This window comes from Hydractinia symbiolongicarpus, chromosome 8 (genome assembly GCF_029227915.1).
Source record: "Hydractinia symbiolongicarpus strain clone_291-10 chromosome 8, HSymV2.1, whole genome shotgun sequence".
Taxonomy (NCBI): domain Eukaryota; kingdom Metazoa; phylum Cnidaria; class Hydrozoa; order Anthoathecata; family Hydractiniidae; genus Hydractinia; species Hydractinia symbiolongicarpus.
Window position 1 is genome coordinate 9,242,285 of NC_079882.1, and position 12,529 is coordinate 9,254,813.

The 12,529-nt window shown below is 34.4% G+C and overlaps 3 protein-coding genes across 3 annotated transcripts in view; 2 read left to right on the forward strand and 1 right to left on the reverse strand.

Moving 5' to 3' along the window:
• LOC130655540 (cleavage stimulation factor subunit 3-like) overlaps positions 1-12,529 on the forward strand; it is a 58,341-nt gene that overhangs the window by 30,888 nt on the left and 14,924 nt on the right. The window lies entirely within an intron of this gene.
• LOC130655545 (gem-associated protein 8-like) lies at positions 379-3,045 on the forward strand. Its single transcript, XM_057458320.1, has 3 exons — positions 379-774; positions 841-912; positions 2,766-3,045. Exons 1-3 carry the CDS (start codon positions 396-398, stop codon positions 2,957-2,959), a joined length of 645 nt encoding a protein of 214 aa, XP_057314303.1. The 5' UTR covers positions 379-395; the 3' UTR covers positions 2,960-3,045.
• On the reverse strand, positions 4,168-7,190 carry LOC130655542 (platelet-activating factor receptor-like). Its single transcript, XM_057458318.1, has one exon. The coding sequence runs from the start codon at positions 5,645-5,647 to the stop codon at positions 4,739-4,741; it is 909 nt and encodes a 302-aa protein (XP_057314301.1). The 5' UTR covers positions 5,648-7,190; the 3' UTR covers positions 4,168-4,738.

Genomic DNA, 12,529 nt, shown 5'->3' on the forward strand with positions numbered 1-12,529 from the left:
AAATATGTCCAACAAAATCAACTTTCTAAAAAGCAGACATCTATTTTTAGCGAACAGATTTTTTTGCATCAATGGTGGGAGCAAATTAGAGAGACATGTGCATTCAAGTAGATTTTTATTATACATTTTTATTTTTATAAACATTTGAAACTCTAAAATGAGGCTTAAGAATGTCTATGAAAACAACTTTTTCAGGCTCAAAATATGCTTAGGGTTATGCTTAATGGCAAAAAGATTTATTGGAATATGCTTATGAAAAACACATGATCAGGCTCAAAATATGCTTATTTGAAAAAAAATATATATTGCATTTGAATTAGCAATTTTACTACACATATTTGGTTTTTTTGAAGTATAATATTTTGATTTTTCTACAACAGAAAAATAATATTGGTATGGAGAGAGTAGAATATCTTCTGCACTCTTGTGTCGCTCAAGCTAAATGGCATTTAGAACAATACAAGAAATTTAATTATTATGCGACATATTATCGTTGTTTGTATGAGTCGTATTCGAGTAATTGGCAGGGAGAAAGGTCGAGACGAAATACAGATGTCGATGCGGTGGATTGGAATGAAGCCTACACAAATGTTGCTGGTAATTGTAATTATGAAATGACAAATATTTTACCAGAAAAAAAGAAGAAGAAAAGAAAAAAGAAACGAAAAAGTTATGGAGAAAAAATGGAAAGTGACGATGAAAATAACGAGTTTGAGATGGATGAAAGTTTCAAGGAGTTTCTTCTAAAATCAGCTGAACATAGGAAACAAAGGGGTTCGTAGAAATTTGTTTGCGATAAAGAAATATAGAGTGGCGCAATAATGTTATGGTTTGTTGTAGATGCAGCAAAAGCGAAACAAGTTGACGAGAAAGGTGATGATGTCAGCATGGAATGCGTTGAATATGTTGATGGTATGTCAGATTTGTTGTTATATTAACCCCTGTTTTGTCATATTAAGTTTAAATGTGTTCTATTACTCTAGACATAATATGTTGGGGAAAAGGACGAGATTTGAAATATATCAAGCACAAGCAATTAGGAACGTTGTTTCTATATGAGTAAAACTCACTGCGAACTTGATTTGATCCAATACCTTATTGTGTGCTTATTTCAGCTAACGTCATCACATTATATTTTACCGATTTTTTTGCACCTCTCTAGGTCGTGGAACGGGTTGTTTCATAATTCGAACATTGTAGAAAGTGCATCTAGCGAATATTTGCTTAGTTGATTGGCCCACATCCCTGCCAAAGTAGAACTTTTGAACCCTATTTTTCCTAAGTGGAAATTGTCCGGGGGCATTTATCCACGGGAGGTTTATATATTTTTCTTTATTCGTGTAAAAGTATGTTTTCTAAATTAAAACCCTTTATGACCGATGCCGAGAAACAATTGCGTCCTCGATGGGCTGTATTGCTAAATCTATAAAAGGCTGGGTTTTTAGTCCGCAAAATGTCAACCTCCCTAAATAGAATTAATATACCTAATATGTGAACGGTAGAGTTGGTAGACGAGATTTGAACTTTAAATATATAGGCAATCTGCAAGACTAAAAAAGTAACCCTCGATTATCATTAATGACCACAATTTGGAAAACCATTTTCACAATTAAAAATTACCACCTGTTAATATTCCGTGGCTAACAATAAGTTGTCATATAATTAGTCATGCTTTACAAGTGACTATAAATAAATTTACACGTGTAAACGTTCTAATAAAGTGGATTTTTCACGGGACTAAAGCCTGGTTCACATGTATAAAGCAGAAGCAGAAGCAAGTGAAGTAAGCATGCGCATTAGGTCTAAAGTGAAGCGTGAAGCAGAAAGTGAAGTAAATTATTTTAAAGACAATTTTGAGCTAAACACAGAGAAGAAATTGTTATATTTTTAGTTTTATCCTATTCAACTGCGGAGCGCCTCGACAAAAAGTGCAGAAGAACACAACAATTTCAGGATGTTATGATTTGCTTCTGCTTCATAGGTTTAAACCGGGCAAGGATACCAGTTTCGTGTGTAAATATGATTACTTTGCTTCCAAAACCTTTCTTTTAAAACATATTTATTTGGAGTTCGCGGCACGAGATTGAAGCAAATAGTGGTGGTGAAGATAGATAACGAGAGTAATAATGTTGTCATTGTTGGTCGACGAAAAAAACACCTTAACTTTATAAAGTATACACCTAGCGCAGTATTTTCTTCCTCTACAAACAACCTAAAAAGATATTTTCCTCGTCTTTCTGACGAACATATTTTGACTGATTTTTGAATGTTTGACCACGAAAAATATTTTATCTCGAAGAAGATATCCATCCGAGATTTAATAATAAAGTAAGCATGTACCAGATTTTATTTCCAATACGCCTTTCCCGAAGTAGTTTTCTTAGATGTACCGCTGCTTTTTTTAACTTTTTTCAAACAAAATGAATGTGATTTTTGAAATCCTCACCTAAAAATTGATAGAATGTGAAATAATTTAATTTTGTCCTAATTGTACTCTGTTACCGAAAATTACGAAGATTTTGACCGTAACATTAATACCACCGAAACAGCATTTTCACATGTCGGATTAGGTTAAAAATTTATACACACGCTAATTCAATGATGCTGAATATAATCCTTAGTGAAAGCATAAAAATTCTAAGATTTTAAAAAACATGTATTCCGGAAACGTGTATTTGCCGAAGTTACCACGTAAAACGAAGCTCCATTGGAGTATTGTGACCGAACTATATATAGTTAAACGGCTTTTTTTTGTTTAATTTTAGTTTTGCGAAAAGGTCCAGAAGGAACTGTTCTACCTCCCACAGCATTTAATAGAAAACAATTGTACGAAGAAAAGTATGGCGCAAAAGGAACGACAATACTGAGCTTGGAAACAGCTTTGCAATGGAAGTACAACAAATTTATTGATAGTATGCCAACATCTCCGTGGCCAGCATTACCATTAAGGTTTAAGTAAACACGTGTGGAACGTTTTAATTTGTGTGTGTATTTTTGTATATAAAAATTTAAAAAGCGACATGTTAACCATATCGTAATCTATCACTTTTGCGAGCATTTTTTTTTCTCTTTGAATTATAGCAGACCCGTGGTTACAACGAAACAACGTATCCATTTATCCAGAAAACAAAATTAAGCTGCAAAATTCTGCTGTATCCTACATGCCTTAGTGGTATTAATTTTCCTATGTACCATCCTTGACAACAATATTGGCGAGGCCGCGAAAATGCAACTTCTGTATATACGCACAGATATTTAGAATGCGCTAGTCGCATTTTTTAACATTCAAACTTTGGAATAATCCAGGTCCCAGGATTTGCTGAAATAGCGGGAAAATAAGTTGTGTTTAGATTTAACAAAATAATCTAGCCCACATTGATAAGTTTCACATTGATAGGTTCAAATTAGGTGATTCTAATTTAGAAATAGCCTAAATACTAATTGTGAAAAGAGCCTTCAAAGTTTGCCGTCTTGCGCCAAATTTTTTTTTTTTTAAATTTTCGCGCGTGTTATTTTTTTGGGAAGAAATGCTTTTTCAAAACAGATTCACCCAAGTACACTTTTAATGATTTATTATTACTAGTCGTTAGCCCGTGGAAAATCCACGGGTTCGCCCGTGTTTTTTATACCGCATTGCGTCCTTCTCGCTATTGCGCAGCTAAGCTACCATTTTGCGTGACAGACGGACGGACAGACGTATACGGGTATTATAATATAGATGATTTCACAACAACGTTCCCTTTTCTTTGCATGAATAAAATCCCGCTTCTTTTCACTCTGACATAAAAAAATTGCGAATTTTTGCTATTTCTTGACTTTCTTCGGGGGTGGTAATTTTTGCGAATGTGAACAGGAATAATATTTCGCGGTTAAATAATTTTTCGATTAAATCAGTCGGAATTACGTGTGTAGCAACTACTTTAGACCGCGCACTTTAAATAAATGTTTTTATAAGCATCGCATTTATAAGCATCCGTGGCCTTAAATTTGGTCATTTTTTAAGCATATGCTAAGCATTATGTGAAGCCTAAGTAAATGTTGTGAATTTTTTGTACTTTTTGTTTCGTGAGCAGTAAGAATTAAATTGTAATTACTGATGTTCAAAATATGCAATATCTGCAATTTTTTTTCAAATAAGCATATTTTGAGCCCATCATGTGTTTTTCATAAGCATATTCCAATAAATCTTTTTGCCATTAAGCATAACCCTAAGCATATTTTGAGCCTGAAAAAGTTGTTTTCATAGACATCCTTAAGCCTCATTTTAGAGTTTCACGGGCCTATAAGAAACATGTAGCACCAATTGTTGCGGGTCCTTATTTTCGCGGGTTGAAAAATAATTGCATTTGGAAGGGTATTATGAAAACTATTTCGTCGATTTAGTTTAGTCAAAAAATCATACGTGCGTGTCAAAATTATACCATTAAGATAACCAAAACGAAAAGCAACGTCAATATTGATAAGAACTTCAACGAAAGTTGATCAACAAACACTGGATATAAGTTAGCAAACATTTTGTTTGCAAAACTACTTTCACAATATTGCTTTAAATATTAAGTAATGAAAATTAAAAATATTTAAAAAGGACTGGTTACTAATGAAACAATTCGCAGCTGTGTGTATTTTCATCGTTTTTTCTGTGAAACATTTATGCAATGTTTTTTGTAATTCAGTACTATATTTATCTGCCCTTCAACTTAAATTTCGATTAAATAACCTGTGATTTGGAAAAATTGTTTCATGCAGCCGTTGAGTGATTGGATTGTCTTGATGACAATATAGAGCTCACCCTCCTTCGCACTTTTGTTAATCTGAAATAGTATACGAACGGATCCAACACACAATTCAGCAGTGTTATGGTGTATACCGTTGACATTCCATAGGTCACCAACTCTGCTGTTTTCCCCTTAATCAAAACATAGATGGAATAAACAGCCAACGGAATAAAACAAATCGCAAAAGTGATTAATATTCCCACAGCCATTCCCAAAGATCGCTTATGAACACCTATCTTTTTTCGTTTCTTCAACTCATTCACACTTCCTTTCTTTTGGATCTTTTCAACTTCTTTGTATACTCGAAAATGTATCAAAAACATGGATATGACAACAGGGATGGTAAGAAGAGCCCCGATGACTTCATATCTCTGCCAGCAACGTGATGAAACAATGCTTGAAGTCAAACTTGAAGCCATACACAGGGACCACATAAGTATTGCCACAAACGTGTATCTGCTTTTTGTCGCAAACTTTTGATACAAAAACGGGTGAAGAATAGATAGATAGATATCGATTGTGATTAGGACAATTATTGTTACCGACATGAGAACGAGGCTGTAACCAGCAGTGAGAAGATAAGTAGGGAGAACGCAATAAAGCTTTGCAAATAGGATTTCAACAATCTGCACAACCCATCCAGGCATCACAGCAAGAGCTGCTAACATATCCGTAAAAGCCAACATCATGAAGAGGTGCTCAGAAACGCTTGTCTTGCAAACTTGTTTCAACATGGCGAGTAGAAATAAAGAGTTGAAAAATATTGCAGAGATACATTGTGCGGACAAAATAATTGCCAGAGGGATAAAATACGCCTTGGTTGGAATTATTCTCACACCGAATATGTCGCATATGTATTCAGTATCGTTCATATTCTCTGTCACGGTTTTCTTTTTTCATACTTTTCTTTGTTATCACCTGTGTTTTAAGTAATAATCATTCTGTTTATACTTTTTAAGAAAAAACGTTTCTCAAACATTTTAATAAGCACACCAGTTGCAAAAAAAAAAAATATTCTGTAAAATACACATGAACAATTGGCGGGAATATATTTATTTAAAAAACTGTACGATCGACCTTAATTCAGTAAACACTAAAGTGGCTTGTTACGCAGATATATATTTAAAGGAGAAACAAAAGAAGAAAATTGATGTGCATGAAATAGTATAGAGCAACGAAGTTCTATTTATGACTTATTCGAACGATGAGTCTTAGCTTATCGCCTGTCAGAGCACTGGACTCGTGAAGCATCTCTCAATCTCGAGCAGTCACTGTCATGTAAAAAATGGAATGCCCTTAATTTGAGCCACCTGCCCATGTGATTTTTATTATCCATGATAATGTTACCATATTTTGAGAGTTCAGTTATTGTACTAGACTATATTTAACATCAGGATAAAATCATTCGCGTGATACTTTATTCGGAGAAACTTTCGCGAGAGAAAATTTCGCGAGAGAAACTTTCGCGAATCCAAAAACTAGCAAAATTTTTTTGATAAATTTTCGCGAATATACAAATAAAAAAATTTTTGCGAGATAAACTTTCGCGAAATCTGAAATTGGAAAGTTCTAGCGAGATAACCTTTTGCGATTCGTGATTTTTTATGTTCTTATAAAAAATGTGGCCTATATTTCTTATGATAGAAAATTGTTTTTTAACGATGTAATTTTCTTTCTAATGGTATGTAAAAACTTCTATTTACAAATTGGATTCATCGTTAAAATCACAAAACAGATCAAACACATTTATAGGCTCGTCTTCTTCCGGCTCCCACGGATCGTCGTCATCGTCTTCTTCGCCAGTAATTCGTTCCCAGCGCCAGTTGTCTCTCTTTTTTATCAGAAGGGCGAGCCAAGTGAGGGCGAGTCAAGAAATAACTTTTAAAACCAACAAATTTTTTTTAAATTTTAGTGGATAAACTTTCGCGAATCGACAATTTAGAAAGTTTGTACTGAATCAACTTTCGCGAATGGCCATTTTTAAAAGTTTCTCTGGCCAAAGTTTTTCCGAATAAAGTAGTAGGAAAGCCAAGAAAAAAAATAAGGGTTAATATCTTATTTACACAACATTTCGTATTAAAAATAGTTTTTAGTAGGTAAACAACCAACCCAAAGATTTATCCATCTCAAATCCTATTCGTCACCATCTTCCATTTAATTGAGTTCAACATTCTCCATCGCAGAAGTTAAAAACTTGCTGAATTTGTCCATTATTGGAGCAAGCTTTTACGCATGCTGTTTTTGCCTGATAACAAATTTTAAAGTTGTATCTGGATTGTTGTTTAGCAGTATTGATGCACTGATTAAACATTGTGGTACAATTTCGCCTGCATCGTGTAAGCTGACTGATCACGTGAGCAAACAATACAAAATTGACCAATAAAAAAATTGCTACAGTGGAAAATCGAGCGGCCATCTTAGCTAAAAAAAAAATTAAATTCTTTAATAATACCATTTTATAGCTTGCAAAAGAATAAAAGAAGCAACCTCGTCCCCAGGGCATCTTGTATCTTTTCTGACCCCGGGACGGCGATATGTTCGTATCGCCGTCCCGGGGTCAGAAAAGATACAAGATGCCCTGGGGACGAGGTTGTAAAAGAAGAAGAATATTTCCCCTCTTACCTGAAATATTTTCTTTTTCTTCTTTCTTTTCACTTACTGATATCCACAGCTTTTTGTTTTTGTAAAACACTTTTTTCTTCCACCTTATATAAGGAACCTATTTCTCAATTCCGGTTTCCCTATGTTACTCACACGTAAGTAATCCCAGCCTTAAACGTAACGATGCGAAAGCATAAACAAAAAACAATGTGTTTGCTACATTTTTTGTTTGTTTCCTTCTTTTGGAATTACATAATAGAAAGCCAATTAGTGACGTGGATTCAACGGCAAAATAACTAACGGTATCCACATGTTACGTCATTGGATCTGTTTTTGTTTTTTCTTCGCTCCCATAAGAATTATTTAGGCAAACCTGACGTATGCAGGCTTGTACTTGTTTTAAGCACTTGTTTTTGTACGAATGTGTAGCTAAGCACTCCAAGGTGGTATATTAATCAATTTGGTAGATTGCACAGCTAGTATTTTGCAGTCATGTGTCTCCGTTGCTTAGTACACCCTTTTTCGTTTATAGCAATAAGCTTTGTAAGAATATCAGGCTAGGATTCCAGGTTAAAAACAATAGATCTACTGTTTTAAACAATAGAGAATTTAGAATTATGACCAATACATGTTGTACTGTACTTAATGCAAAAGTCGACGCAGACAAAAAGAGGCTAAACGTATCTCTTAAAGCTAACTCCATTAATAGTTCCAAAAAGTTCCTAAAAACTGCAGTTGGCATTGCATGATTTCGAAACGCGGATAAGAGGTCAGAATTAGACAAAATATAATAAAATGAGAAAAAGGTTCGACTGTTCCTGCTCTCTGAAAGCTATTTCCATATTCTCAGTAAATTTCATGAAATAAGTAATTAATGGCTTTTACGTGCAGTTATAACGCTTCTTTCGACTTTGCGTAAAGTCATTACGCTTCTTTCGACTTTTGGGGAAGTTATTACGCCTCTCGCGACTTTGCGTGAAGGTATTATGATTTACTCGACTTTGCGTGCGTGTCATTACGCTTTTCTCGACTTTGCGTGAAGTTGTTACGCTTCTTTTGACTTTGCGCTAATTCATTACCCTTTATTTAACTTTGCGTGAAGTTATTACGCTACTTTCGACTTTGGGTGACGTTATTACGCTTCTTTCGACTTTGCGTAGAGTCATTACGCTTCTTTCGACTTTGCGTGAAGTTATTATGCTTCTTGCGACTTTTCATGCATGTATTACGCTTCGCTCAAGTTTATCACACATGAAAAATAAATTGTGTGGAGTAGTATAAAAACTAAACAGTTGATTACGCTGATATCAAAGATTTTTGAGAAATATCGCAATTGCTAAAGTCACACACAGACGAAAGTATAAAAGACTGGTTGTGTCGACACAAGGGAAAGAAAGTCCAATTATTTACCGATTGTACCGGTTGTAATTCTTAACATGAGTAAGAGGTGTTTCGACTATTTTGTTTGACGTAAATTTTAAAATGTTTTTGTTTCTTTGCAATCTTTGACGCATGAAATTTTTTATCAGTATATGTTTTTGAACTAAGATTTGTTGGTTTTTTGGGTTGATTTTGTTTAATTTTTTTCGCGCCTAAAACTTTTTTAATTAAAGCGCCAGGACCAGCAATCTTCTGTGGCACAGTTTGTGAAATAGGCAAGAGAAATCTACGACACGACCCTCTGCCAATTTAAGTATTGACGGGGCTGACATACTTGTGACGAGCAAATAATATTCCAACTAGGAAAACAAAACACTTGTATGAAGGGTACAAAACAACCACAAGATGCTTTCGCTTTTAAAGAGTTACGAAACGGCTATTGGTTTTTGACTTTGGTAACACACACGAAAGTCGAGCTAATGTGGGTAAAAAGTCTATGATCACTGAGGACATAAACAACTTAAATCGTCTTAAATATCACATTGGGCATCCGAATATAACTGAAAATGACAGAAAACATCCCTACATATATTAAATTTCCATGATGTATTCGGTCTAAAAAAACTTATCTATAGCTATATCCTTTGGAATTTTGCATCGGAACATATCAGTTTATTGTACATAATGGCAGTATTAATTCCCTTTTCAAGCTAACATAGCATCTTTTAACAAATACAGCTCCTCGTATTGTCCCTGTTCCCCAGCCGAAACAAACTTTCGATTTATTGATAGTTAATATATTTTACAGACCGTAGCTTATTTTGCCGCCAAAAAGAATACTAAAGGAAATTTTTTTAAAAAAAATAAAAATAAAAAAGTATCAAATTCATTATGAAAAATTAATTATTTATAACAGGTTGCGTAGACGTCTGTGTGGTTATAAACTGTGCATGATTTCTTAAACCTTTTGAGTGGTTTGTTTATTACACGCCATTCTTCGAAAATTGCAGAAATTGAGCTCATTGAATCATTTCGTAGTCCCTATAAGTACAAAAATTAAGACTTTAGAAGAACTTTCAATTTCTTGACTTACACTATTCTTAAGAAACAATCTTACATTGGACATGGAACTACCGTTTTTTATAAATAAACGTTCTGGCAATTTCTTAATTCTTCCAACTTTTAGCCTGGTTGTTATTCAATAGAAGTATTTATTTGTGGATGCGTTCTTTGCAACAATGACCATGTAGCAACAATAACAAAAATGATGGTGAAAGCTTTTTACATACATTACTCATTAATCTACTACATCCGGTATAAGATACTTCCGCAATTTTCAGTAAGATAGAAAATATAAAAATCGTAATATTTGTAGATGTTTTTTATTTTCATATTCATATATCACTTGACTTTAAACAGATGTACGAACATTGGTTACCGACTGGTAGCGTAGTGGTAGGAGCGTTCATTTTCAGTGCAGGAGGATTTGGTTTCAATCCTTTTTAGCGTTTAGCATGAGAATAGGATTGATATCTTAGGCTGTTGCCTAGTTTAGCGATTATTGTGTTCGCACAACTTTCGTAGCTCGAATGGGAGCTTTAAATGCACTAGACCCCTTTGTAGGACCCTCGTTGACAGCAAATACCAATAGGAACTGAAGAGGCTATCCTTGGTAAACAATTTCAATAATAATAATTCCAATTCATAATAATTATCAGCTCTGTCGTAATCGCGCTTAAACTTTTCACTAGTAGCTTCCTTATACACCCTGTTGTGCGCTTTTCTAAATGAAAAAAAGGTTATAGAAAAAAAAAAAAAATTTATAAATCATTTGCTAAAAAATTCTAAAAATGACAAAATTTTCGTGTTTTATTTATTCCGAAATACTCATCTTTCAACTTCTTCCATTATAAAAAATAGACGATAAAAAAATATAGCAATATGTTTTGGGAAAGAACAAACATAGTTATCCTAACTGGCGCAAGTCACCAACGGAATTAGTTTTCACAAGACACACCTAAGGTTGCAAGGGGGTCGTATTTATTAATATGAGTCGTCGTGAAAAACATCAATCACAGTAACTTTTGTGTAAGCCAAGGAAAACATGTTTTGATACGAAAGATCAATACCTCAAGCTGGACCTACAAAGAGGAGTTGTGTCAGGATTTTTCGCACTAAAAATCCCGCGATTTCTTTATTTTGTGAATTCAGAATCACACCTTTAACCGTAAATTTAACCCTTTTTTTGCCCTAGCATTATATTAGAATACTTGTTTAATATAAAACGCTAAAATTAATTCTTTTAAATTTTATTTTAATTTGTCCACCGCAAAATATGAAACAAGGTTATGGTCGATTCTGTCTAAGCAAACTCGAGATAGAAAAAACTGAAACACTGATGATAACAGGTGTCCGTAGCCATCAGCGAGTTTTACTTTAACACAAATGTAACTGTATTCTGTAGTGCGAGTCGACATCGTGCGGAATAGCGATGACTGAAATTTATACAACGGACGCGAAAAACTGACACCCAGTATATGTACGATGAGCGAACCCGCAATTTTTTTAAACCCACGAACATATTCTGTTACGTTTCAAGGGTTAATTTTCAAGCATGTGAAATTCCTTGTTACTAATAACATGTTTTCTTCACAGGTGACATATCCCTTCTTTGTTGGCCTTTTGTTCTCAAAGCTATACTCTGAGGCAAGACTAGGGACAAGAATATGATGACACATATATTTTTCTCTTGCAAATTCCACGCCTGGGAAAAGACAACACGAAAATCTTTTAAAATTGATTTAGAATGTCCCTTTGTGAATTTGATTATTTGATAAAAATAAAATGGACGCAACATAACTTCTATTTTGAATTAAATGAATTTTTAAGCGCATTTACTCTCAAGAGACACTAATCTTGTTCCACTTTGTTGAATGCAACAAGAATCGTGTTGCAAAATACCATTATTTGATACATCTTGTCGAGTCGCTAGCACAATCATGGCGACAGGTGAAATATCAAGGAAAAAACTTATTGTGTACAGCGCGTTAGCAATACATCGAGCATTTCGATTCTCCATGTTCTCCTCCACATCATACTATTACTTCTTGGATATCATGCACAACAGCATCAGAAAAACTAACGAATATCAAGGCTACATCGCCTCATTATTTTCAGCTACTGGCTTCTTAAGCATGTTGACTATCGGCTATATTTCACATCAACAGCATTGTTATAAGAAATCACTAGTTGTATTCAGTGCTGTATCAGCGATTGCAGCCGTCATTTATTTGATACCTACACCTGCAACTCCTATGATAGGGAAAGCTCTCATTGGTAGTGCGCTGGGTCACGTGGCTGTGGTCAATTCTGATTTGTCTTCGTATAAAAAAGGGAACAAATCTTCGAAATTGCTTTTGTTTATTAACCGCGCTGGGTACGCAAGTTCGATATTAGGCTTACTTCTTGTGATGTTCGCCTTACCGTATGTTGATTTTCAAGTTGGAGGATGGAGAATATGGGAAGGAAACGTACCAATCATCTTGGTTGTTTTGTGTAATACAATATGCTTCTTGTTATGTGTTTTTCTACTCCCAGAGGATACAGTACCACATAAAGAGGAAGGTTTTAAAGAGAAAGACGAATCAACTTCAATAATAAATGGGGAGTATTGGAAGAATATAAAATTACTCGTACGGAATAAAAATTATATGGCTTTATCATTGCATACACTTCTTCTCCACAATGCACGAGTGATTCATGTTGTCTATTTG

What these genes read in the sequence shown, in the direction of transcription:
- LOC130655545 (XM_057458320.1), top strand. Translation starts at nt 396, where the DNA reads ATGGAGAGAGTAGAATATCTTCTGCACTCTTGTGTCGCTCAAGCTAAA. An exon ending in TGAACATAGGAAACAAAGGG is followed by an intron (nt 775 to 840) that starts GTTCGTAGAAAT and finishes GGTTTGTTGTAG; the next exon opens with ATGCAGCAAAAGCGAAACAA. An exon ending in ATGCGTTGAATATGTTGATG is followed by an intron (nt 913 to 2,765) that starts GTATGTCAGATT and finishes GTTTAATTTTAG; the next exon opens with TTTTGCGAAAAGGTCCAGAA.
- LOC130655542 (XM_057458318.1), bottom strand. Translation starts at nt 5,647, where the DNA reads ATGAACGATACTGAATACATATGCGACATATTCGGTGTGAGAATAATT.